The sequence below is a fragment of the Dermacentor andersoni genome, chromosome 10, assembly GCF_023375885.2.
Source record: "Dermacentor andersoni chromosome 10, qqDerAnde1_hic_scaffold, whole genome shotgun sequence".
In the NCBI taxonomy this organism is placed as follows: domain Eukaryota; kingdom Metazoa; phylum Arthropoda; class Arachnida; order Ixodida; family Ixodidae; genus Dermacentor; species Dermacentor andersoni.
This window is the reverse complement of record NC_092823.1, coordinates 102,506,127-102,533,538: the sequence shown is the minus strand read 5'-3', so window position 1 is coordinate 102,533,538 and position 27,412 is coordinate 102,506,127. Positions and strand designations below refer to the sequence as shown.

At 46.2% G+C, this 27,412-nt stretch overlaps 2 protein-coding genes across 2 annotated transcripts; one reads left to right on the top strand and one right to left on the bottom strand.

Annotated features, from left to right (window-relative positions):
- Nucleotides 1-880: 880 nt before the first annotated feature.
- LOC126544546 (G patch domain-containing protein 11) lies at nt 881-23,671 on the bottom strand. Its single transcript, XM_050191892.3, has 6 exons — nt 23,508-23,671; nt 21,036-21,271; nt 14,640-14,875; nt 11,458-11,673; nt 7,765-7,846; nt 881-1,013 (listed from the first exon to the last, which is right to left on the bottom strand). The coding sequence occupies exons 1-6, from the start codon at nt 23,555-23,557 to the stop codon at nt 952-954; spliced, it is 882 nt and encodes a 293-aa protein (XP_050047849.1). The 5' UTR covers nt 23,558-23,671; the 3' UTR covers nt 881-951.
- Nucleotides 23,672-23,896: 225 nt separating this feature from the next.
- LOC126544547 (proteasome assembly chaperone 1-like) lies at nt 23,897-25,811 on the top strand. The gene has a single exon (XM_050191894.3). The coding sequence runs from the start codon at nt 23,981-23,983 to the stop codon at nt 24,803-24,805; it is 825 nt and encodes a 274-aa protein (XP_050047851.1). The 5' UTR covers nt 23,897-23,980; the 3' UTR covers nt 24,806-25,811.
- The last annotated feature ends 1,601 nt before the right edge of the window (nt 25,812-27,412 follow it).

Here is a 27,412-nt window from a genome sequence, read left to right as displayed (position 1 = left end):
ACTCCAACAAACACTCACGCGACGCAAAAATATTCCAAATGCATTTTAGCCGAACAAAGTGTCACAAGATGTTGCAACCAGCTTTGCTACTGCTGTCCATGGCTTAGGTAATTAGTAAACAAGGTAAAACTCTCTACTGAAGGTGAAAAGTTGCAGCTTATCAAGAACAAGAACTTTCCCGATTGGAATCTTGGGCAAGTTGGCGATTTATGGTGAACTCATACTCGCATCGCATGCTTTCAATAACAACTAAAACGATCAAGGTCCATTGTCCTCATGTTGCACAAGCAGGTGTAACGCAGCCAATGGAGCCTGTCAAATTGAAAAAAAATGTGTGCATGGGCACCACAGCAGCGAAATGCGTTTGGTTTCAAGCACAATCACCGTCATAAGTTTACGGTGTATGGGTTCCACGAGAAAGTTGAATTTCCCAGCAGTTTATGCCCAGAGCCAGCAAAACCACCCAATTACTATGTTGCTCGCACGTACAGCTGAAACTTGAGAGGATCAAGTAGCACTCAACACAAGACTATCATTAAGTACTATAATCATTATTATATGCTGATGTCCATCACAACAGATTGATATTTAATTCATTACAACCTATAATTAGTTATATTAAAGTTCAGCTGTTTAGCACAGGCTGGAAATCCAAATACGAGGTTGTCTGCCTCAGAGCATGCAGACGTGATGCACCAACTCCCGAAGTTTTGCACAATACAATGTGTGCACAGAGTTTACAGAGTTAGTATGTTTCAACATGGATCACGGCTGAATAAAATGTGCATGTGCAAAAGGCTACAGTCAGTACATTACTTCACAAGTTACGTAAACAACCTGGTAGCTTTTTTCTTAACCTCTAAGACAAGTCACTCCTAAGTGCAGTGATCCACATATATATGGAAAATATTTAATAAATCTATGTACAGTGAACGATGATCTTTCACACGCTCAGTCATCATCATGATCTGCCCTAGTTGGCCCGGGACAGCATGTTGCCATGTCTTCCTCATCTGTAAATAGAAAACGCTGATTGGTAAAGGGCTTGCGCTAAGTACATTCTGGCAGAAACCACTGAAAATTATTCTAAATGTAAGTGAAAGCTTTCTGCCAGCCTGCGATCCGTGAATCACGAAACCTTACGCTTACACCAGCAGACACACAAAGCGGCAATCTCGCTGCTGACCGAGATGCCAGATGATACTACAACACAGTACATCTTGTTGAAATCATTGCACACCAGTTGGAAACCCCACAGGAAACTCCACTACCTTTAGTATCCTGGCTGCAACTTTCCTGCAACAGCTATGCGTTAAGCAACCGCGCCCGACACGGAGGTGTCTGTTCTGGATGGGGCGCTATCGCTTTAATGTACTTATGGCTACACACCTTTTTTTTCACTATGGCACACAGCAATATCACATATGTAATGCCAAAGTTGTCTGTTCAGGCAGACACCCAGTGACCTGAATTGCATACTAGGCCTGTAGGAAGTTGTCCATTTGGGGCAAATACCCAGTGGCCCATTTCTCTTTGGCAAGCCGGCACCTGCCTAGTGACCCAAGCTAGCAGACAACTTGGGTCGCTCGGTACATGCCACCATTTGTTGTGCAGGATCGTCCAACTATCCAAAGTGGCTGAAGTAGCTAAAGAAAGTTATCGCCTCAAAAATGCACAGAGCAGCAAACACAGTGTTCTTAGACGTAATAGTTTTGTGGAAACCCGCAAGGTGGAGAGAATTAAGGGAAAATGAGACATCCACCCAATCATAGCAACTGCTACAAAGGGATCCCGTACGGGTTCCTCAAAAGAAAAGCCTCGAAGTTGAAGAAAAATTTAAACTCCTGCCTTTCCTTCGATTTGTTTACAAATTCGACTTCACCCTGCCATCTGCTAGCTGCCTGGTTAGCTCAGATGGTAGAGCGGCTGCCCAGGAAAGGTGGTGGTCCCTGGTTCGAGTCCTGGACCAGGACGAATTTTTCTTCAACTGCGAGGATTTTCTTTCGGGTAACCCGTATGGGTACCCTTTGTAGCTATTGCTACAATTGGGTGGATGTCTCATTTTCCCTTAATTAACAGTGTTCTTAGATCAGAAACATGATCAATGTGTGACAATTGTACAAAACAAAGAAACTGCTATTTTCTAATTAGCAGGCATCTCCACTACTTGGTAATAAAGGAGGGCAATTCAAGGACTCATGAAATCTCAATACATAACAGTGCTGATATAAGTGTTGGATATCTTGGACATCAAGATATCCAAGGGTCAATGTTCACAGGACGAAACAGTCAGCTATTGTTTGACAACAGTAAATATGATTATACACATAACTTGACGGAATTCAAAGGTTATAATGAAAACCAATTTCATCTTTACGTAATGTATATAAAAACAGTAAACTGCTATGCCGTAAAAAAAAAGAAATTTTCACCCGTAACTCGAAGCATCGACACAATAGCTGTCGAAATATACCGTGCAGTAAGCCTTAGGCTGTTTTGTGTGATGTTTGTTGGAGTAAACATTCACAAGTGCGAGCAAGCAATCACCTTGCGAGAAGTAAAAGTGTGAGTCATATTCATTTGTACAAGTTGCATCTTCCGGTGTTGAAGTGAAAAGAGTCGGCTATTCTTCCTACTCTTAACTATCCTGACCTTGCCACTGGAGTATACTAAAACAGCCCTTTAGCTTCTTGCTGCTGGATTCGTTTGGCTTTTAAATTTATATTTGGGGTACCCCATCGAGAGGCATCAAGATATCCTCGAAGAAAACAAGACTATGTCAGCATCATCCAGTAAAGATAAGCCAAGCGCTAGAAGAAAAAGATTAATTTTCTTTCTTTGTAATTTTCTTGCAAAAGATTTTGCGATGCCAGCGATGGCACAGGCAGACATCAAAGTGGCTAAGTAAGCAAACCATGGAGTTTCTCACAAGATTACCTAGAGGAAGAAATGGCGTTGTGATGCTGTTGTATGCATGGGTATGTCGGGATATGGTGGCTTTGCACTGGCATTGTTCTCAAAAAGCCAGGACACCTTGAGGGCGACCTGGCTAGCACCATTCCATCTGTCACAATGGTTAATTTTACAGTAAAACCTCGTTAAACCGTAGCGCTTAAACAGTAGATTCGTTTTAAAAGTAGTAAAGTCAAATCCCCGACTCAGCGGCCATTGAACATAATGTGTTGTGTATCCACATAAACCGTACCAGCTTATTGCCTATGTATCGGTTAACACATAGTGTTTCCACTTTTCGTCGCGCAAACACGGTGGTGCGTCGTCTCCATCGGGCGGCCCGGCAGAACAACAACCCTCAGAGATCGGAACAACGGCCTCCAAGTGCTCTGTGCATTCGCGCGTGAAGCCACATCAACATTAACATCATTTCGGCCGTGTGCCAGAGAGCGTTGTGGCGTCGCGTAAGCGAGGGCTCGCGTCATGCCGAAGCTCGGATAAAAAAGACGCCGGATGCTCAGCATAGATGTAAAATTAGATATCGTTCGTGCTATTGAACGTGACACGAATAAGTTGGTGCTGGCACGTGACAGGGATCTGCTGTTGACTACGGTGTGTTGCACTTGGAATGCGAAGAAGTTGCTCGGCAGCGCTGCTGCGACCGCGAAGAGATGTCGGCTATGAGGTTCGACTTTTCGCCGTTGTTGCCGAAATGTTGGCTAGCAACAGTGATGAGGATGACACGGAAAGCGACAGCACGGGCGATTCAGGCCCGACAGCGGCAGAAGCTGCGTGTTACGTCAGCCTCATGAATGCAATCGTCGTGACGAGAACAGCACCCCGCAATGAAAAAGGGGCCCGACGACTTCTGCAGCGCTACCGCGCGCGTGCACGCAGAATAGGTAACGCCAATGAGGAAGCTGCTATGCGAGTGTTTGCTGAGAAGAGGGCGGCTGGCTGAAAAGCTGCCTTGCAGCTTTAGTAAGTTTGAGGCCGCTGTCGTTGCTGCTAGGCCGCCAAGGCATCAAACGAAAGTAACGCTTTTGTCGCGCGAAGTGAATAAATACAGTCGAACCTCGATATATCGAACAGCGCGGTGATCGCAAAATAGTTCGATATAGCCAGAATTCGATATATAAAATCACGTACAAAACGCGTCAAAAACTAGCACAAATCAATCAATGAACCAATCGTGGCGCAATAGATACTCACATGAAGCTTCAAACAAAGTATTTATTTTGTTTGCTGAAAGTACTGAAGCAGCGTAGCCTACTTCATATTGGCAACCGCGTGCTTGACCACGGCGTCCTCAACATAGTCCAAACGGTTACGCTCGAGTCGCCCATCGCCGCAAGCCGCACCGCACGCTTGCGGTCGCGCGAAAAATTGCACGTATCCAGCACTTGTGCACAAATTACCGTTTACACTGTGTGCACAGTGTATACCTTACACATCGTAAACCGAAATTTGTGCACAAGTGTTTGATACGTGCAATATTTCGCGCAACCGCACGCGTGCGGCTTGCGGCGATGGGCGGCTCGAGCAAACTCCGCCACTGTTCCGGTGCTGTCGTCACCGCCAACGAAGTCCTCAATGCACATGCTGTGTGGCTCAGCACCGACAAAGCGCTCCAACTGGCTCCACGGCCGCCTCGATCACGCGCGCACGGCGGGGGCAAGCCCCGCCGTGCGCGCGTAATCGAGGCGGCTTGCCCCGCCGTGCGCGCTTGATCGAGGCGGCCGTGCTGGCTCCAAGCCGCCGCGTGTGTACGCCGCCACGTTCAAATGGCGCCCTCGGCGCAACCGATGTGGGCAGCTGTCGTACGCAGCCGTCCGGAATAGGGTGCCTCGATGTCCTCCTCGCCCGCCGCTCCGGGCGAGGAGGACATCGAGGCACCCTGGTCCGGAAAGTCCGGAACGCCCATCGCGCCGCCGCTATCTTCGAGAGTGTTGCGGGAAAGCTCGCCTCCTGTCAACAGAGCGCACTTGGTCTGGGGCGGCGGAGTTCGATATATCCATTTTACATCCGGCCCCGTTCGAAATAAAAAATTAAAAATGCATGCGGTTTTCCACGTGATAAAGAAAGTGTTCGATATACGCAATAATTCGATATATCCGGGTTCGATATATCGAGGTTTGACTGTACAGCACGTCTTTTTCCCCTTTCATCGCACTCTCTCTGAGTTCTGTTTTTGACAGGTAAGTGGTCGATCTCATGCTATTTCGGTTAAACAGTACGACCGTTTAGTACATGCTTATTTTGAGCTCTGGCCAACTACGGTTTAACGGGGTTTCAATGTATAATAAATCAGCATGTCCAATGCAGTTTCAGTTTTAATATCACACAATGTGTTTTATTCAATCATGACGACTCATGCTTAATGTACAATTATACAGTAAAAGCTCATTCATCCGAATTCTGCGGGGATGCTACGGAAATTCAAATTCTACAAAATTCGAACTAATGAAAGAAAGAAGAAATCGCTCGGTTAAGGCGCATATATAGTCCGACATAGCGTGGGCACGCAGATGCTATGTCACATTGGTGGGAACAACAACTTGCATGCACTGCACAACTACGCATAACTATTCGATGCACTGGTGCAGCCAACGTAACCAGATGTGGCCAATGCGGTGCCATGTGCCCAACGTCAAGGTGGCTCTTGCACCATCCGCGCATTCGTCACGCTGACTGAGCCGACCCGCAATGCACGGTGTGGAGAAAAAAAGGTGTCCACGCCACTTCACCGACGGTCACAGACAGCCGTTCAAAGTGGTGTGTTGGTTGGGGATCGTTCTGAGCATGCTCTGAAGAGAGCAGCACACGGTGCGCGTGTCGGAGTATAGAAAGGAAGGCATTTCAGCTGGATCAGCGCAGGCAGCATAGTGTGACTGGCCGCAAGTGACACGTCGAAAGCGTTGAGCTATAAGATGCCTTTGAACCGCCGAGAGAGGTGGTTCGTTTTGAGAAAGGAAAGCTTAGCGCTATCTTCTGCAGCCCTTGAGGGAGCACGGCTCAGCGCCAACAGGGAAAGGAAAGCAGGACAAAAGGAGGTAGGAAAGGAGAAGGGCCGCCAATGCTCGCCGTAAGAATAAGAGCTGCACTCTAAAGTGCACTTGCGAAACGCACCACAACCTGCTGTGACGTTGGTCTCCGTCATACATTCGTAGCTGCACCAGCTGCATGCTGCCGAGTCCCACTATACGTGCAAGTGGCGTCCGAACACGTATCCCAGGGATGCTTTAACCATGAATCTCAAAGGCTAGGCTTTTTGGCATTGCGAGCACCGATAAACGTCACGGCCGCCATGTTTTGGACATTACCTGGTGCCGCTTCTCGGCAGAACACCTCGTAGAGAAAGCACATAGCCTCCAATATGTAACATGAAAAAAGAGAAAGAAACGCAGTGCAGTGTTCGCATGTTTATCTTGAAGGTTGTGAGAGAGGGAGACAACCGACCTGCAACAGAGGCATCAGCCATGCCTGGCCAGGCGCAAACGCATCTTTCTGCAGTTAGGCCTAAACAAAAGGCCGCAGATGGAAAGAGCCAAGCTGCGTGGTCCACGCAGTGACACCAGCCTCGCCAACGTACCGCTGCATACTAGTGTTCTCCCCATCCGTGATGATGCGTACTTCTAATTGGATTTTATTGTGAATTAGCAGGATGTGTTACATATTGCTTTCAATATATCTTTGGACGCACTGCGGCGGCTATTTCGAATTAACGAGTTGTGAATTAACGAGTTTTTACTGTCTAAAGCTTAAAAAGTATTGACAGGCCACCAAGTTGGACGTCAGACGACATGATTCGCATTTACTTTGCAGCAGTTTGTCCTCTGTTCTTGCTTTTCTTCGTTTGCAGGTGAATAAACTTCATTGAAAGATGCAATACGGTTGAATGAAAAGTGTGGGCACCGTTCTGTCATTCCCATGACGACAGAGAGCCTGTTAGGAAACTCCAGTAAACGGTGGTGCCAGATTCCCCTCTATGTAAAATATTGCGATACTCTATGGAGTGAACCCATGACAGCTATAGCTGTAAAAATCAGATTCAATCTTGAAACCACTAAATGCCAGCTATTTTGGAGGAAGAAAAACTGGGCACCAGAGCGACACATCAATTGCACCAGAGATAAGCTTTAACGTCCATGAAAATCATCAAAAACACTAGTGCGTTTGGCCACACATACAAGTGTAACAAAATGTACCCAACTGGAACATCTAAATTGCGTTCCAGACTTAAATATTTTAGCTTAATCGCAGTGAAATGCCAAGCAGTCATTTCTTAGACAACAGAGCTATAGATTTCTACAAGAAAATAGAGAAAGTCAAAAATAATAACCTGAAAAATATAGACTGTAGCAAGATGCAGTTTTAACAATAGTGCACAAAAGAAAAACATCAATAACAAAACACAAACAAATATTCGAGCCAGGGCAGTCATATTTGTCACCAACAGGTGACGCTGTTACGGCACAACTGTAGGAAATGTCCACCTCCCAGAAGAGCTGGGATTCCCAGCTGATGAGAGCATTAACTGGTCAGCTGTGAAGATAAGGAAGAGATGGTCGCAGAATTGGTAAAAAAAAAGGCAGGGAAGAAATGGCAGCAGAATCACAACAGGAACAAGCAATACAGATCAGCGAACTTACCCAACAGCCTTCTGAGAATGGCTGCAACATTTGATATTGCTTGGACAATGATTAGGTTTTCCATTTCATCCTAAAAACCACATCTACTTCCATTTTTTTTGTTAATGATGGAAAGCATCCAGAAGCTTCTAGATTAGTAAAGAAAAAGCTAAACACTTACCATCGAACCGAATCACACACCATATGCAGTAGTGGTGACGTTGGCGGAGATACTCAGTCAAAACTTTCAGCCTCTCGGACGGCTGCAATGACAGATAAAGGGCAAGGTTTACAACACATTTTTACAAAATGAAGCATTACCCTCTAGTGAAAGCTACAGCAAGGCTAACAAGTCACCAAAAATGCAAGACGGCCGCATAATAAGAGGCATTCAATGTTTATAACTACAATTACTTTGGGTTACAGGACAGACAGCAATTTTCACAAAGTAATTATGAACAAACTATTCAGTTGTGAGGCCACAACTAGGACACTATCAAGGAAACTTCAGACAAAGATAAAGAATGCATAACCAGCTGTAGAAAGGAACATAAGTGTGATGGTAAGAGATGAGAAGACAGAAATGTTGGTTAACCCTTTCGCTGTCACGGATGTACCGGTACGTCATTGCACTTCCCCCCCACGGTGTCACTGACGTACCGGTACGTTCTCTAACGTGTGTTCAAAATTTCGCGCCTGAGCGCAAAGCAGGCGCTCCTGGATTGGCCATGCCATCTGTTGACTCTTTCTACAAGTTCGTATATTCGCTCCGACCTGTGTTAGTCCATGTATTGAAGAGCACGGTGCGACTGCCACTCCCCACTTTCTCCTTGCTGAGTGGCGCGGTGGCTCCGCGTTCGCTGGATCATGCGTCGCGCGCGTGTGGTTATGGGTTCAAGGGTCGTTCTGTAATCTCCGCTGGTTTGAAGGTTTTTATTTTTCTTCTGTTGGTGTGCCTGCTACGGCGCGTCAAGTTCAGGCGCACGTGCCGTTGCCTCTCCAAAAAGGGTGACTCGATTGCTGCTTTCGCTCTCTCGCCGCACCCTCGCTTCCGACTTGCAGCAATAAACGTAAAGCCCTTCGAACTTTGTTTAGCCTTTTTCCATCTACCTCTGTCTTCTTGATCACGCAACGTCACATTTCTCTCCGTTGCGCGGGCGACTGAAAGCGCATCCTCCCTGCGCGCGGTTACTTTCGGATGGCTCGGCGCGCGGGACCTTCGTCTGCTCATGGGAGCGGTGGCTGAATTCCGATTCAGAATACGAGCCGAGCTCAGATTCGGACTCGGACAGAGTCGCATGAGAGGAAGAGGGTTCCGCATCGTCAGATTCGGATGTTGAACGGATTTTATAGTCAGGCTGATGATGATGATGTTTACTAACAACAGCTGCAGAACACTGAAATGTGCATATTGCATTGACTATGTTATTTGTATACCAATCATAATCAAAAATAAATTGTTATGCTCGTTCCCTGAAACCAAGCCGACACTGGGGGTGCGTCACGGCCAGAAACGTCCGACAGCGAAAGGGTTAAGAGATGAAACGTGGGTTATTCTAGTGGAGATTAACGTGAGCCCTAACGAGTTACATAATGCACAGAACAGATAACCAGCAGTCTAATGGCGCAATAGGATATACGCGCCAAGGGAAGACAGTTGAAGGCAGTGCAGAATTGGACGGTGTGATCAGATTACATTTGCAGCCTTGGAAATGGGTTTCGCTGACACAAGTAAGAAGACTGGAGATCACCGAGAAGGGGACCTGTCATGCAGTGATATAGAAATAGCTTGATTATGATGAAAATGGTTGCACTGCCTGTAACAGAAACGCAAAATGTTTAAGGAGTAGGAACGCAAGCTACAATGCTGATTTTGCCAAGCAGGGCAGCTTCACAGCAATGTTCGCTGCTTTGCCCCCTAAGGCCCCACTGTGCCTCAAAGGAGGAGAGAAGCGGTAAGAGCAGTAACGACAGAAAATACGAAGCGGTATTGCTTTCGCAGTATTGTTTGACGCTGACAAATGTGTTGGGTTCTTTCCATAAAAGGTCTAGCATTGTGATGTGGTTGTCTGCGTGGCGCATACGTGCATATATTATATGCTTACTAATACCCCTGCCACACAGGAAGATTTAATGTCATTCGATGCATCGAATGCCATTCGGTCTCTTCCGGTGCTACACAGTAAAATATAATGGCATTCACAAATGATAGCAATAACGATATGGAACAACACTTTGGAAATTCAAAGAAGTTTGGGCCTATTAAACATGTTTAAGAACTTTTGCGAGTACATTTAAAACAGACGAAAACATTTTGATGCCAATTATTCACAACTAAAAGCCCTTCAATCAACATATCCCATATGGCCGACCGCCGCGACAGACTGCCGATGCAAAGAGTAATAGCGCTTGAGCATAGCCTGTGGTGAAAATATCATTGCGGTAAAAATAATTATTCCTTTTTATAAGTCTAAAAAAATATCTTCTGACTTTGCTGATGCATTATTTTTCCGCGTTGCACGTTGCTGTTCCATCTGGAGTCAAGAGTATACATTCGGTTCGAAATCGAATGACTTCCCCCAACTAATTCGATGGCAAATGTCATTTCATTCGAATGACATTAAATTTTCCCATGTAAATCTCAATTAGTGGCTTAAATGCGAATGCCATTCGATTCGAATGACATTAAATCTTCCTGTGTGACAGAGGTATAAGTCACATCTAAATAGCTCTTCCCGCCCATATGCATTTGTCCTATACAGTTTCACTGTGTCATATGTCTGCGGGTGATGTCAATGCACCAACTACAGAGGTTTAGTTGCCAAGGTGTCCTCCTGCAGCGCAACAGTTTGCAGGATCAATACCCGGCCTCTTCAGCCACGTCCCGATGGGGGTGGAATGCACTCAGGTACCAAGCTTCAGGTGCACGTTAAAAGAACCCCAGACGGTCAAAATTATTCTGAGCTTCAGACATAAAGCAGTCGTTGTGCAAAATTCTATGCTTGAAATAAGAGTGAATGCATGACGAAATGCTAGCATAATTACTGCAACTGAAGAAACGCTGCCATTTCCACTCCCCAGAAGTGGCACAGGACCCAGAACGTGGAATGCCACTGTGCGTGGTTGCGAGGCCCAACCTACAGGATTAGGTGGCGGCTGCTTACGGCGAGCTGAAAAAAAATCTTGGAGGCGACGCGCTAGGATTTATGTCGTATCCGTTGACTACTAGTTGCACATATCTCCATAGGTTCCATCGAAAGGCTGCGAATGAGAAAATTGGGCAATTATCAGCCGTGCAGCTTTTCCAAGATTACTTGGCAAAGAGCAAGCGCTTTCTTTTTCGCCTTCACTGGCCTGCCTCCCCAATAGTGCTCTTTCCTCCTCATTGTGTACTTCCTCTGAAGACACGTGGACACTACGTCAGCATTGAACCTCACATTGGCACTCTTTTCTTGCTTGAAAACACCATCCGCTTCCGCTTATCGGATCGCTGTGCTTTTCAGCTACACGCTGTAGTCGCCGCACGTGCAGTGCGAAACATGCTACACGAGGTGAAAATGGTTGATTGTGCACAACAGGCAAGCCAGAGGGCAAGCAGGCGCGCGACAGACTAGAACTTATGTTCTTCACGCGTGGAACAATCGACACAGCTTTTACTCTGGTGACGTCACATGCAAGGCCTTGTCGGGCATCACGTGTGAAGGGACTGGAAAAGCCCAGAGGGTAGCACGCGACCCTTGGATTATCAAAAGTAGTTCAGAGGCCCTTCAAGGTTATGAGAGAGCAGCAGCAACAGGCGTTGAGCATGGCCTGCTCCTCCCACAGCTTATGTGCCCCCCCCTTCCCCCCCAAAAACGGTTGCTGCGCCACTCACATCCACATCCTCCTCCTCCTCCTCTGCCTCTTCTTCATCTTCATCTTCACTCTCATCACCGCTCTTTTTGTGTGGCACGAGCGCATCGTCCGATGAAACAATGCCGCCGTCGGCTATGTCTTCGTCCAAGCACACCACGTTTCTGACATCGCCGTCTGCGCTGCCCGGATGTGTGCTGCGTGGCCAGAACCACGGCTGTTCAGGCTCTGTGATGTCCTGCAGGGAAGAAATAGATGCCACATTTGCACGAGCGCAATGTGAGATTTAATGTGCGCGTGTGTGTGAAATTACCAGCCTGAAAAGTCATTTCACAGACTCTACTGGTCACAGGCCATGCTGGTGATCTAAACTGAATTCAATGGCATGAACAGACAGGAGGACAAGGCAAGACAAATAGTGTATGAACACATTTCCCTATATCGAAGTCCAAAATACATGGTGTTCTATAGACAACAAATTATGAAATATTATAAAAAAGTTATCAAAAAATGACATACTCTGTTATATTATGAATTTTGTTACAGCTGTCGACTGATAATTCGGACGTGCTTGATTATTCAGACGGCTCCATACCACAGCCACTGACTCTGTAGACTTAATACATGAGGATGAGCGAAATTTTGGACAATTCACAGCACATTGTGCGATAATTCCAACTCCTTGGCTTAGTTGTGTTGCAGCTGAGGTTAGTGTGTATATTAAAGGGTGAAAGCGCAAAAAATTTAAGTTCATGAACTTTGTTTTCACTTACAACTTGCAAGAAAAAAAGATAGCATAATTTGTCAAACATTTGAAATAATTGCAAGAAAAGATTCTATGTGTGTTATTGCACAGTTTGGACTGGAAAAGATAATTTTTCTGCAAAATGTGGGTCAGAACAAAGCCTCATTAAGCGCAACATCTTTTTCCGCCAGCGCGTGACAGATAAGAGACGCCCACAGGATTTTGGCGATCAACACATCCCGTAACTGTCCTTGGCCATGATGGTGGTTCTATTAAACACTAAAACATGTTGAAACACAAGGCACGTTGTGCTGGACCTTGCAGAAATGCACCAAAGTGCCACTACAGACCACAGCGTCTGAACGTCTAAACCTTTGAATGCCACAAAGCTTCTCTAAACACAGCCTCCCTGTTGCAGCTATTTTTGTCCCACTGTAACTGTAGAATTGGGGTTCAGGACAATGGACTTCAAATAATGGACATCACGACAGAACGGTGCTTCTTTCTCAAATGTAAAACTTGTACTTTTGCTGTCAACCAGAAAAGTGCACACTCTCACTTTTATCAGTAAATTGTTGCAATGCGACTCGAATCACGCACTAGACATCTCCAAGTTCTGGCTTGCACAAGGGAAGTTGGCAAGAGTGTTACATGGTTAGAGCATCGTGCTGCACTGAGGGAACCGGGTTTGTAACCAACCAATCACAACGTCATTTTCTTTCTTCTATTCAGCAGCAGCTTCTACTTGGCAACTGCCAAATCGCCAGAAGATGGGTAAACAGAGTGTCCCTTTGAAGCAGCATACTACTTTAGAGTGGTTTTAGCCTGCTGAATTCTTTTTGTAGCTGCAATATGTATGGGTCACCTCAATGTTGCAAAATTACCACGACACGTTTTAACGCGACAGCATTAAGGGCCCCGAGTAGCAGAAAATCCGGCGTCGGAGTCCCACGTCCAGCATCGACTGTTGTTTTGGCAAAAGGTCATTCCAAACCATGCATACCCACCCATGCAGGCCCTCTGTGTAGCACAAGGATGTTACTAAATTAAGTGAATTTCTCAAGGTAAAATACATCAGAAAAATTATAAAGTACGACTTGCACACAACCTACAGACGTGATAGCATCGGATTGTAATTTGAATATACGAAAAAACATGATTCTGTTACGCGGAAACCCAAAGACAAACCCCTTTTCCAGTGTTTCTACCATGCCTAGACCAGCCATGGCATCCGAGATTTGCGTGCGCCAGCATGTGCAAATTTCGGAGGCCACGAAGCAACGCACATGGTTCCTTGCAACACCTCCAGATGGCACTCGCTTCCGCCACATCGGGGCCCACTCAAGAGTCTGCATTCCTACCAGAAAGCTCGCCTTCATGCATAGCGTTCACCGCCGGTGTTACCTCGTAAACATTATGGTTACATAAGCTGCAGTTGCCGGGAAGCATGAGAAGCAGTTGGGGATCTTTGAATGCTATTGCGTTCCACTCTTAAAGGCAAAGCTTAGGCGTCCTTTCAACTATTTTAATTTCCAGTAAGAACTATCTTTGGAATTATTTTAGTGGATTAAGGATGCTATCAGACAGAAATTGTAAATGCACTTCTCTGTTTAGCCCCCGCATAATTCGCACTGATTATGGAATTCTCTCCCAGGCCCATGCTTCATTTTGCCTATTTATATCCTCTTTTCTAACACATCATCCATCATACTGACCTCGACCTTTTGTAACCTTTCTTCACAACTGTGGGTTGCTCAATCTGTACCTGCTTCGTTAAATTATCACTACAAATTACATCCCTGAGAAGCTCTTACCAAGGTCACACGAATGTTAATTAGCTGTTGACCTTCTTGGAGTGTAGACTACATTACTTCAGTGATGAGTGGAGCTACCTGCCTTCTTTTTATCAACAAGATAATCAATGCTTAGAAAATGAGAACTACTGTTGAAGGGTACTAGTGTTCTATGTCTGCTTGCCATCGTTACCTAGCCTATTTCCTTGCACAGGGCTCATGCTGTAAAGCCTTTAGGCAATGAACATTACTGAAGCGATGGAATAAATACACAGGAGTTCCCTACACAATGCTTCAATAACGAAAAGAATACAATCAAATTTATAGTGGACACGGATATAAGAAATTGTCAGATATAACAAAATAAATCTAAAGGTTTGTTGGCCATGCTTTATTTCATTCAGCATTCTCCTGCTATAACAAAACTGGTAAATGCAGGATCCAACACAGTATCAGTTGTAGCGAAGCAAATGTTTGTTTGCACATGGCTAAAGATATGTACTCCAGTAGCAAAAATGTAGAATAGAGTCGTTGACTGATTTTTAAGATGCTTGACATGACGTACACCCCTTGTTAAGAATACCAGATATATAAGAAAAGCATTTTCATGATGGACGCAACTTCATTAAAACTAGGCTCGACTGTTACCAGATGGAGCTGCTGTACCTTAGCATTGTCCAGATTGTAGCACGCTCGCTGACTTTTTCGCAAGTCACCTTCGACCTGCTGCAAGAGGGCCTTGCTACGCTTGGCACTCCTGAACTCCTCTGCCATCCGGTTGCACTCTGCCTCAGACGTCGTCTTCAACCTGGCCTCAATTCGTTCGCGGGCTTCGGTTTCCTGGCCCAGACCACCGCGGTTCGCCCGGACCACGATGGGGATCGGCTCCTTGATCGAGCTGCCTGCAGACAACGGCAGCAAAGACTCAAACGCAGCCGATGGGGGAAAAGTATCTGACAACTATAAAAGAAATCACTAAAGAGACTGGATTTCTGAGTCAGACAGATACTGAAATAATTGCGAGGCGTCTACCACATGCATCAATTTTAGTAAATGTGATGCAATGTGTGATAGCATTTGTGACGTAGGGGATATTGTTTAACACAGCCCCACTAAGCACCAAGTCTTCAATTATACAACACAATGTTGATGCTCCAGGATCAAAAGCACTAAGGGCAATAAATAAAAAGCGTGTTACATGTGTCCAAAGGCACCATAAAATCAGGAGTTCGGACTGAAGTGTCAGCAAATAAAGTGTGAAGACGAATGATGCCGATATGCAGCGACAAAAAAAAAAAGAAAGGCTTCTGTACTTTTGTTGCATGCCTTGCGAGCCACAAGGCATTTTTCTGTGCACTCCAGATGAGACCTGCCATGTTCGTTCCCACAATTGAGATATTTCAATGCACCACGGCAACTCTGCAGCTATGATACTTTACTGATGTGCATGAAGTCACAGGTTTGGCCCCCCGGTAACAGCGATCGTACTCCATCTGAGGTGAAGCACAAGAACGCTCATGTACTGTGCTTTGCGTGATGCTAAAGAACCCTAGATGGTAAAAGAATTGATCCGAAGTGACCCCCTGCACCGTCTCCCAGTACTTCTGTTGCTGTGAGAAGTTAAAGGGAAGCTCAAAGCTTTTCCAGAAAAAATGAGTGAAGAGCAGTACATCATGGTTTTCAACCCCCTGAATTCAAATATTGCATCGAAATTGAGCAAAATAAAGTGCAAAGAGATTTTATTTCGACGAGAAGTGCAGCAGCAGACTCAGGGCAGCTCGCGCGCCTCGTTTCCGCCTGTGATTGGTCGGCCGCCTCCTGACGTCAACAATGGTGTTCGTCCGAACCGACTGCTGCTGCTACACACGAAGCACAGTGCAAGGTAGTTTGGTGCAATTTTGCTGAGGCGCTCATGGAAAATTTCGAGAGCTTGCATTTCTCCGAGGAGTTCGGCATTGTCCAAATGCCACGAGAGTGATTTCGAGTACGACGGCGACGGGCGACGGCTTCGAGCGACAAAACAGGCCGTCGCCTGAACAGATAGCTCGGTGTTGTCGCTCGATCGCTTGTTTCTAGAAATCTAGAACTCGTCGCCCGGAAGTGCTATGAGCGACAAGCCAATAGTGCGAAGCCGGAACTGGATGTACATAACTCAAATATGTACTACTGTTTGTCGCACGGAAGGAGCAAACTATTGAATTTTACACGTGCAAGAATTAGAACCTATTGCAAGACCTTCAGAAATATTTTATGCTCCTTTTTACAGTAAAATACATCAACTTAAATTGATAAAGCACGCGTCACGCTAGTTTCGGAGCGTATATTGCTGCCCCATACCGGGAAGTCATCACTCAAAGCCGTTGCTCGCGTGGAGTTCGGCTTGTAGGCGACGAGTGAACGCGACAGCCATTGCCTCGCTTGTCACTGTCGCGTGCAAGATCACTTGTATGGGGTTTATACTTGTACATGTACAGTGCTCACGGAATGAAACACGTCAATTTAGGGCTAAGTAGTGCGCATACTTTCGTTTCAACCGGCTGCAGTTCGTGTCACATCGACGTAATTTTGGCGCGAACGCTTACACCGGAGTCCTCGTCACGTTTGGTGACTAAATTCCTAGCGACATGACATGGTGCTCTCGCGTAGTTTGCACATATGTAGGGTTCTACTAAATGCTCCATGTCCTATTTCATTCCGTGAGCACTGTACTTGTCCCTACATGTATGAGCCGATTACGAAGAGCCAGCCTCTCCAACAAGCAAAAAATGCTGGTGCAAGCAGTGCTTTCCACACAAATGAAGGCAAAGTGTTAGCATCTCCTTGTGTTGGAAATGTTCTTTGGCGAGTATGTTTTTTGCTAAATGCATTCAGCGATCCAGTGAGTACGTTTCTGGGCAACCAACTGTAGTGTTATGTTCCTGCATGCCTCCTCGCAGAACGTAAGCGGTGATGCGATCTTTGGCATTTGTGCGCTGCCCCAAAGCTGTCGGCGATACACACAGACGGTTTAAACGTGGTAAAAGTTTACTGGCTGTTGTAGCACATGTAGTATAGAACCTTCATCAGCGCGCCATCCGCACGCTACTCGTAACCGGCGAATTCCGTCGGCTACGTGAGATGGTCGGCTTCTCTATGTGCGTGAGAGAAGGGGGAGCGCAGCGTCCTGGCGTACGCCGACTTTCAAACACATGCAAACTTTACACTTGCACTGCGTTATGGTAGCTGCATGCAGGCTGTTTCACAACACACATGCAAATAGAAAATTCGCGGTACTTGGCGATGAAACCTGCATCAAGGGTGGGACATAAACATGCACCTTCCGTTCAGGGTGCGAACATGAAGAACCCAAAGCACGCATTATTGATAAACTCTGGTAGTAATCGTCATCACGTAAGTGGTTAGAGCACAGCACTGTTGTTCTTGAGCGCTTGAAGTTCTTTTGTTTCACAGCAGCCTCCCACCTAGCTGAAAGCTTCTTGTCTTGCGGGAACTAATGGAACATCGGAACATTGTTGCGGCCGCTAGTGTTCGTGCAACCATAGGCTGCACAGAACGCCGGCATGATCGACCTACAAGTTCAATTGATGCGGCGCATGTCAACTACCATTCTACATACACACAAACAAACGAACGTAGGGTCGAGCGAAGCAGATTAGGATGGCACGCACGCAGAAATAAGCACGGTCAGGCACGGTCGCGGAGACTACGAAGGAACGGAACACCAGTACTGACGTCACTATGCCGCGGTTTCCGGTCTCCGCTCGCATCGTCAGCGTCAGCAGCAGTGCGTAGCGCTCGATGGGGGCGGAGCTACAGCGCAATTTTAACCAATGATTACGTCGCTCCTAAGCGAGAAATCCCCCCCAAAATTTTACCTGCATGGTTTATAAGGTTCCCGCATCCGTATATGAGCGTCCTATTGAATTCGACACTCTTCAGCTTCCCTTTAAGCCCTGCCATGCTAAGAAGTTCAAAAACACTGCAGTCAGAACCAGAAAATACTAAAATTTGGTGAAAAGCACTAAAGAGTGCTTTACGATTCAACTGCTGAATGCTTCATAAAAACTTCCAGAATTTGTTTCACATGGTTCACTGCTGCTCTATAGTTAAAGCAAGAATGATTTTTGCTACAAATAAACAGAAATGTTCATACAACTATGGGAGAAATCGCAGCTCCCTTACACCCCAGTCACACTGGGCACTTTCGAGTCGAGCTCGATCGCGATCGAATTTCTCGATTGCAATTGCATCCCTTCCACGAAGGAACTGATCAGAATGGTGATCACAACAGATCACAATGGTGATCGAAAGTGCCCCGTGTGACTGGGTTTTAGACAACAGGGCAATCTTTTTTGTTTAACTGGCTACATGAGTTAGGCAGTGTAGGAATTCACCCTTTTTTTATTGGTGCGGAGAAAATGCAGCTCCACCCACCTACACGATGCCAGTTTTATAGCAGAAGTGTAGCATGAAAACAACACTTTGTGCAATGGAGTTTTGATGCATGTAGATGGTGTAGGTAGCAGACAGCAGACATACAGGCAAGCACTGCAAATGCACAACACCATTTTGTGTGCGAGTGTCGCTGCTGTCAATATGCATATATGACAACCATGTACCCCGCATGACTTGTGCTGAAATTTAAATGTCTGCAAGTGCAATGTAGCTGGACAGAACTGAGGTAATGTTGTTTGCCGTGGCTTGGAGCAAGTCAGACTATTATTTTCTATTTTGCCTAATGACATATTTAGTTATTCTTAATTAATAAAATGTCAAAATATTAAATTAAGAGAAACAGAGTCAATGAGAAAATTGTAGACCAGCCTGAAAAATTTTCAATCCAGATGTCAGTTGCTCAATACATGCTACACAAAAGTTTTTTCCAAGCCCAGTGGTGGTCCAGCCAGTTTAGGATTTGTAGTAATTTTTGGAGCAGGAAAAGTGTTGTTCTGGAGCAGTTTAAGAGCAACCACACCAGCATTTCAGGGCAGTTTTGGAGCAGCGAAATTGGCATTTTTGGGACATTTGGAGTAGTGCTGCAGTAATGTGTAGCCATATGGCAAAGCTTGTTATTACTGTGCACTCAGTAAGTGCTGCTCAAGGGTGAAGCAAGAAACAAGGCCAACAGCAACCAATTAAGCTTGGCTTCCCACGAACGGTATACCAAGCACAGTATGTCACAAACATATTTATTTGGGTCGGCAAGGAACTTAATTTTGTAAACAAATCAAATTTTGCTGCCTAACGAGAACAAAGATATGCGCCTGGGTGCAAGAGACAACATTACAACTGAGCTAGAACCACTTGTACCATCAGCCATGAGATAAAAAGTGGTGGCAAATGTCTTATGTGCATTCCAAATGATAGATGTGCTTTGCTATGCTTTATTGCACAAGACAAAATGTGTATTATGCCCAATAACAATGCTAGAAGCTCGACGAGAGAATACGTATTTCTGAACGGCATCGAAATGAGATGCCTCCGTAAGGTGTGCTGCAAAGATGGTGATGACAGTCGAGAACAACGTTTGTACCATCCTGTATACTCGCTTTCATTGTGAGGGGGTTTGTCGGCTTCCAATGTGTCATGTGGCCTCTACGAATAGATATGAGTCGATTCAGTGTAAAACCATTTTTTGTCACTGACACCTGACCGACCTTTCGAAGTACTACCTTCTAGTTCTCCCAAGGGCTCAAATTGTCATAGGCACACCCTAAATAGTTCTGAAGCTCTGCCAGTACAATTATTAGGCGTATCATTGCTTCTACTGTGACAGGAGCTCGCATGTATAATTAAGGAATACATACTGTGTCCCGTGACGCCTCTTCCCGCTCTTACTACGCTTCACTGCAATACTTTGAGTATGCTTCACCACGTAACACTTATATTGAGGTGAAGCTGACCTTTGGGAACCGGCATTATGCAGCACGTCGTGCTTTCCAAGCTTCGAAGCCATTGGCGAAGATTACAAAGGCGGAGTCGGTGCCATTGCTAACAGCGGCGAATTGATTTGGTGACAAACATGGCGCCAAACAGCAAGAAGCTTGGTAGCGATTGTCCTTTAGTAGGACGTTCTGGTGGGCTAGTTGGTTCATATCTTTATGTTTCTTTTACCTGCACGAAAAAACGAGGACACACAAAAAAAACATGCACTACACCAATGCTAGGCTAGGCCTAGAGTTGCCACGGTGGTGGCTACGACTGCCAGCGGATCTGCGTGTGAGAGCACCGGTTAGAAGCGGCGAGATAATCAAAATGGTGGTGGTGGTGGCTTCAATCAACGCCGTTTCGGACCTGCAGTCATGGCAAAAAAGTCAGGAAAATTGGACGGCAAAGGGTTCGTGTGCCCGAAATTTCAGACGCTCTTGTACATTCCAGGAAAAGGCAAGTCGAATTGTAGCAAAATGGTGCAAATAGCACAGTTGAACCACCAATGCGAAGCCTGAAAGGAAGCCCGCAAAATACAAATGAGTTCCACATGACTAGTCGCGCGGCAAATAGTCTGACTTGCTCCAAGCAATGGCAAGCAACATTACCTGGACTCTGTCCACCTACAATGGCACTTCATATTTTTTAATTTTGGCACAAGTTACATAGGCCAACCAGTATGAGGATGACAGTTTGTGTTTGCTGTGGGCATGTAAATGAGGTGCTGGAACGACTACGTACCACTAAGAAAGTGACCTTATGTTCTAAGAACATAAAATTGTTTTTGTGCACCGCAAATCTGCTGTCTTTAGCTGCAGAGTTTGTCTAGGTTTATTGCTGAACGAAAACCGGTACATTGGCTAATAGTGTTTGCAGTGTCCAGAAAAGGGTAGATAGGCAGCCAATGAATGCAATGACAGATGAAGTGCGAAGTCAGGTGCTTTTCATTTACTCGACGCAGGGTCTGCTCTGATTGGCTACAATCCAGCCAGCCAAGTGCAGCACAAGATGTTATAGCCTTTGCCCGCACTACACTCATCTACATGAAATATAGGTAAAGAGTGACAGCCCTACTAGTGCCACAGCTCCCCTAGTAATGTTCGTTGCACTCTATGGTTGGTGGGTGGCACGTACCTGCAGATGCGGCCTTGCCAAGCCCCATGCCTGGCTTGAAGCCCATCATCTTGAGAAGGTTGAATCCCTTGTTTTCTTCGCCCAAGGGTTTGTTGAGTGCTTCAGTACGAGTGTCTTCCATGAGCTGCTTTGTGGACTTTGTGCGGCTCATCTTATTCGCTTCGTAGTGCTTCTTCTCGGCCTCGAAGCGCCGCTTAGTGGAACGGCTGTGGACCAGCCCGGGCCGCAAGTCATCGCTTGAAAGTGAATAGACAGAACGGAATTGCACAGCAATAATAAGAAACACTGCTTCTCGAACGGAGAGGCAGTACTGATTCGTGCCGACACTGAATGCTAATACAATTGGCTTATGGGGAAACTCTGCCTCAGAAGCACTCGTTTAAGCATGTGGAAAACGAGAAAATGTTTTGCCCAGCTCCCACGCCAATGAATTTGATTAGGTTTGTTGCGCTTAAAAGAAAAAGTTAGACTTTACTGTCTGCAGGGAGCAAATCTTTTATTAAGGCCTTGCAATTTTTTAGAAAAATTCAAATTTAGAAATGAAAAAAATGGAAATTGCCAAGCTTACAACTTCGTAATTAAAAGGTAAAACAATGACATTATAATTCTGTGAACTGTACCTACAGATAGACCTAACACGGACAAAGTTAGGGCATTATACGCCGTTGTGAATTATGCCACTAATTTCTGAATAGGACCTTTGCAAAACACTCTTAAACACTGTCACAAATTCACATAAGCTGTAGACTCATCACATTTGTCGCCTACAGATGCTCTGTCTGCTTTTAGTACAGAGCTGTAGATCTGCAAACATCGTGCCTCAGTTTTCCTTAAGGCTTACCAATTTCTGAAGATCGTTGTAATAGCTACGACGGTCCAAATCAGAATCCTGCTTCCTACAGTCAGCAGAAATCAGTTTTCTCTCTTAAATGCAAAAAATTTAATTCAGATCAGTTCAGTGGCTGCCTAATGAAATAATTTCTGTGTTTTACATGCATTCGAAAGAAAAATCGTAGTTAGCCTGGAGGTAGAGCTTCCTTTTCACATCCTGAGCTTGAGCTAAGCAATGCCAAATCAGTTTTTTTCCACAAGAACAGCAGTAAGAAGAAAATGACAGATAGATGCGAGCATCGGTGTGCATTGCTTATTTTTTAAAGTGTAATAGCTTTCTTTGCCTGTTTCGCATGTTTTTGTGGTTGGTGGTGGCTGATGGTCGGTGGTCCGACTTGCAATGAAAGGCGCTAAGGCAAAGGGCTCGTGCTCTCACGTAACCAAGTTGCAAGGAGGGCCAAGGGATAATGTCGCGTGTGAGCTCTCACGCAACACAGTTGGGGACAAGGAGGCATAAAAAATTTTCTGGAGTGGAAATGTCCCCAAAGTGAAGCCACACCGCTGCCATCTTAGGAGAGGCACGATAAAACACTACCTTGTGGTGAAGGAAAAGAAGTGCTTGCCTCACACTCCAGATGAGTTTAGCATGGCTTATTTCGCCATGCAGATATTGGTCAACGTGTATCTCAGTGTTACAGGTTTGAGGGTGAAGCCTGAATGACCTGACAAACTTTTATTGGAGTTAATGTCATCCATGATTGGCAGAAAATAATACTTTGGTCAGGAACAACCAACTTTTATTGTCTATTTAGCCTATCATTTACATTAACGGAGTCAAGGCGTTTGATCTGTATGCGGAAGGGACATGACAAGGCTCTATTTCAGAACTGCAGTAGGGGGGGGCATCTGCTGGCTTCACCTTCGCAGGTAAGAAACAGCGGGAGCTTCCACTCCAGCCGATTCCTTAAAAAAAAAAAAAATTCTTAGTTGCGGAGAGGTTCGGAAGGAGGACGGGAGGGGGGAACCTGTCACTCACTTCCATGTTCGTTGGGGCTATTCGCTTAATCGACAATTATACTCGACGGTTCCTGCAAATTTGTTTCTTTTTTTTTGGTGGGGGGGCAAGGGGAGGTTCTGCTCTTATGACCCGATAAAACGTATGTTCCTGTAAAACATGCACACACGCGAACTAAGTCACTCAGAAATTGCCTCTCTCACACATACCATTTCAGCGCGCTTGTTTGTATGATGTTGAGGTGACACGGAACCGAAGAAAAAAATTTGCACGACTCGTATGACCAAAACAAGTAACTGCTCGGCGCTAGTAAGGTAACAACAGTTGAGTATATTGAATTTATGAATTTCTTTTACAGAAAGAGCGTGATGTCGCACGTTCGGGACGCGCACGCGAAGTGTGCTACGATTAATGAATGAGAGCAATTAAGAACGCGTACATAAGACCCTTGCCGCATCATTTATACGCTTTTAAACAGATTCGTGCAGCGATGCTTTTTAGAAAAAGCTGCCAGAGCGCACAATGAACGTGTATTTAGTTACGCTGCATTCTTCGGGAATAACATTCACTGAAAAGTCGACATCACAGGCTTGCATTTCAAACACAGGTACCGGCTCCGACGATACCTTTCAGCGAGGAAGTTTGCTGACATGTAGTCATCTTCGTCCGCTGACATCTCCGCACTCTTGGAAGACCGTCCTATGGCAACAAGAACTTTTTGGAAACAGGAACGTCTCTGGTACTTTTGCTAATGCAATGCCGCATTGCCCATATTTTTACCCGTCGATATTGCTGTGAAGAAATCGTTTGGTTATTAAGACGGTCATTCCGTAAAATGGCAAGGATACTCTATTTACGTTGTAAAAGAAAGGATAACAGTCGCACAAAAAGAAGAAACAACATAAAAATTGAAAGTTAATTTGAGCCCTTGGAAACAGCGTCTCAGGCGACAGCGACGGTATCTCGTCCACGGCAGTAGGTCGTGGTTTACGGCATAGAGTTTCATACAATCATTAGGAAACTCTGTGGTCCACCATTGGGTCCACGGTACCCACGGCATCGCCAGGGACATCACTCAAGAAAAAGCCGCCGAGTCAACATGGCGACCTTTTTCGGTGAAGTCCTGCCGATTCACTCGCGAGCCGTTGACGACAATGAGGACGAGAACGCCGAGTCGCCCAGCGTCTACTTCGACCTCGACCAGAAGTACCACGACGTCCCGTCGCTTCCCGCCTACGACCTCGTTTGCGTCGCTACTGGAGTGGCACCCAGTATTTTCGTGCAATGCTACTTGGTACCGGACTCCCACCAAGTTCTCGGTACCATCCGGTTGAACCGGACAAAGCAGCAGGACTCCAACGACCCATCGGGTGTCTGGGGGCTCGACTACAGCCGTCGTCCCGACGTCCTCGGTAAACTGCTCCACTATTCGGATCACGGCGGTGGCGTGTTGTACTGCTTGTGCGACAAAGAAGTGCCGTTGGAGAGCTGCGCGCCAATCGCCCGCCACTTCGTCGAGCTCTCCAAGTCTCCGCGCGTCACGTCTGTGTCGTTCGCGGCGTTGCCGGCGAGCGATTACAAGTCCAAGGGCAGGCCCGAGTTCCCGCTTCTGAGGCAGCTTCGCACGTTCGGCTCGGCCAGGAACGGCACGGAGGACGCCATACCGGACCTGGAGACACCGAACACGGTGTCGGGAATGTGCGCCGCCATGCTGACCGAATGCGAGGTGGGCGACATGCCCGGAACGCTGTTTGTCCTCTACACCGACGCGCCCGAGGTGGACTCGACGGTGGTGCGGGCGCTCGAACCGACGCTGAGGTTGAACTGTTTGCAGGCCCTGAATCAGCCGCTGGACAATTGCAGGAACGAGCTCCTGAGGCGCGTTCGGGACGCCAAGATCGACCGTGGGTACCTGTACTTCTGAGGTCGAAGCTCGAGATTTCAGGGAGCGGAGGGTGTCGATTTAGTCGTGCTCTAATGCTAGCGTCAACAGACTGGTTTACGAGCAGAATACACAGCAAACGCACATCTGACATCTTCTGATGACATGATCTGTTGACGCCAAACGTTTTCGGCGAGTGTTCTTGACGCTCGCTGACCTGGAATCGTAAGTCTGTAGCGATCTGACGAGCTTGTTACCTCAGAGGCACGGTTTACCAGGCTACCTCGTTCACTGCTGCCGAAGTCGAAGGCGGATGACCATACTTGAAGGACAGACACCAAGTTGAACAAGCCCGTAGCAAACCCCTGACAAACTGCAGCTTATTTACCTGGTAAGCAAGACATGCCAGGATGTCACCTGCAGTCTGATACAGATGCGAAAGAAGCTGAAGACACTTTAATCATGTACCTTGTTTGACCATCACCCGTATATCTGTGGACTTCGCACTGACCAAGTCACTTTTGCCTGCATGCCTCTATGAAAAGCTTCACAAGAGTAATGGACAGATTTTATGTGCACGTCTATTGGAGTGCAAGGGCATTCTTGTCTGTTGCATGCAATAATGCTGGCGATTTCACGAGTGAGACGTGTTCACTGTCCGCTTTGTAGGGCATCAAATCACTTGAAAAAGATCTCTTCTATGTATATTTTATGCGCCACAGTGTACTACAGGGCATATTACGTTGAATGTTACTCGGTACTCATTTCTGGAGCTTTATGTTGCTGTCATTGGCAAATGATAAGCACACTCTTCTACATTGTTCCAAGCACAGATCGCAGAGTGGACATATTGTTCTGTTATTGTCACCAAGTTTGGGTGCCTCGAACATAATTGAGGACCAACAGTCTGCTGCGTATTGAGAGTTTTGTTGCGCTTTTTCAGTTTGAAAGAGTGAGTCGTGTTTGTTGTTATTGTCATACACCTCTAACATATTTTGTTTCCCGAGGCTATTAAATGGCAGCATTGTTTAAATGCTTGTCAACCTTATGGCATGTCTTCTTGCAATTATTGCAGCACAGCCCAAGCATTGGATTGAAGCAGATTTTTATAATTAGCCAAGAAACACAATGAAATGCTTATTTGCTTCTAGTATCCTAATATTATGGCTATCTGTTTATATAAACCTCTTCAATTTCTTTCTAGAAAGAGGCATGCTTGAAGAGCAATTTAAAAGAAGTGCATATGGCATCATTTAAACTAAATCAGCAGTCGAAGCATTTCTGACAAATACATCATACATTCTCATGTCAGCATTATGTATGCAGGGGTGGGACTTGCACCAATTGCGCTATTTTGATACAAATGCAAGTTCTTGCGCCAAACGCACAAAAATGACTGAAACTGCACCAGAACTTCGGAATGTGTGGTCCGGCAGTGGCTGTGAACAGCGAGTGGATTCGTTCTCCGAGAAGAGTGCAGCCGTTCACACTGTGCACACCACGTGACGGCGCCTCCCGCAAAGTTTCTCATAATTTTTGTGCTTATAACGCTGGACTTTTTGGTGCTTCCGGCAAGTGGGCAGCACGCGTGGCCACTCCCTGCTGTGGTTGGTGGTGTCGGAACTGCCAGGGCAGCTGTATTTATAGTGCATTAGAATACAACTTGGCAAAACTCTGGAGCAAAAAAAAAAATTGCATTTTTCCGTGCCAAAACCACGATCTGGTTACGAGGCACGCCATAGTGCGGGACTCTGGAAATTCGGACCACCAGGGGTTCCTTAATGTGCACCTAGCACATGGGTGTTCACGCATTTCTCACCCATCAAAATGCTGTCGCCATGGCCGGGATTCGATCCCACGAACTCCAGCTTAGCAGCCAGGACTCTGGTGCAAGTTAGTTGGTTCATTACCTTGAAGCAAATTTTTACCAGCGCGAAGAAAACAAGACAAAGGACAAGAACGTTTTTTGTCCTTTGTCTCGTTTTCTTCGCTCTGGTAAAAATTTGCTTCAAGATTAGAATTTCTTCGAGCAGGCCGAATGGTGCAGTGCTCCCTAGGTGAGGCGCAAAAAACAAAGTAGGCTGAGGGCGCTGCGAATGAACTAGGTATTTGGGAGGCCTGCGCAGTAGTAGGTTCGGTGGGCGTCTCTGTCCCCAGGCCCTGTATAAAGTAAAACTAATCCAATGTCTTTTTATGCCCTATGGATGGCTCAGGGTGCCATTTTGACCAATCACGAAGGGCTAGCGGTGGATTTGGAACAGAAACAGATTGGAACAGTTTTACTGCGATAGCAATTATATGGACACTCCAGGCGCATTTCCGCTGTCCGCCTCACCTAGTGGTTCCGTAGAAAGACCAAAGACGATAAAATCGCCACCGCGCGCTGTATGCTGTATGTGCGACGGTGAGCTGGCGCTCACAGTTCAATCGGGTGCACGCAGCGGAGGAAGGTAGAGAGGAAGCGCGCTGCCTTCCATCACGTGCAAGGCTTTGGGGAAAGGTAAGGGGGGGGGTTGCGTTCTACGCCGTGTATCCACGCGCACCAGGCTGGGCTGCTGTATCTTGAAATTCATCTGCGACGGATAGAGTGCGCGCTGCGCTTTGTTTTCGCGGTGATGAGAGCGGCAGCACGAAGATCAATTCGCTCGC

What these genes read in the sequence shown, in the direction of transcription:
- LOC126544546 (XM_050191892.3), bottom strand. Translation starts at nt 23,557, where the DNA reads ATGTCAGCGGACGAAGATGACTACATGTCAGCAAACTTCCTCGCTGAA. An exon ending in GCAAACTTCCTCGCTGAAAG is followed by an intron (nt 21,272 to 23,507) that starts GTATCGTCGGAG and finishes TTCACTTTCAAG; the next exon opens with CGATGACTTGCGGCCCGGGC. An exon ending in TGGCAAGGCCGCATCTGCAG is followed by an intron (nt 14,876 to 21,035) that starts GTACGTGCCACC and finishes CGTTGTCTGCAG; the next exon opens with GCAGCTCGATCAAGGAGCCG.
- LOC126544547 (XM_050191894.3), top strand. Translation starts at nt 23,981, where the DNA reads ATGGCGACCTTTTTCGGTGAAGTCCTGCCGATTCACTCGCGAGCCGTT.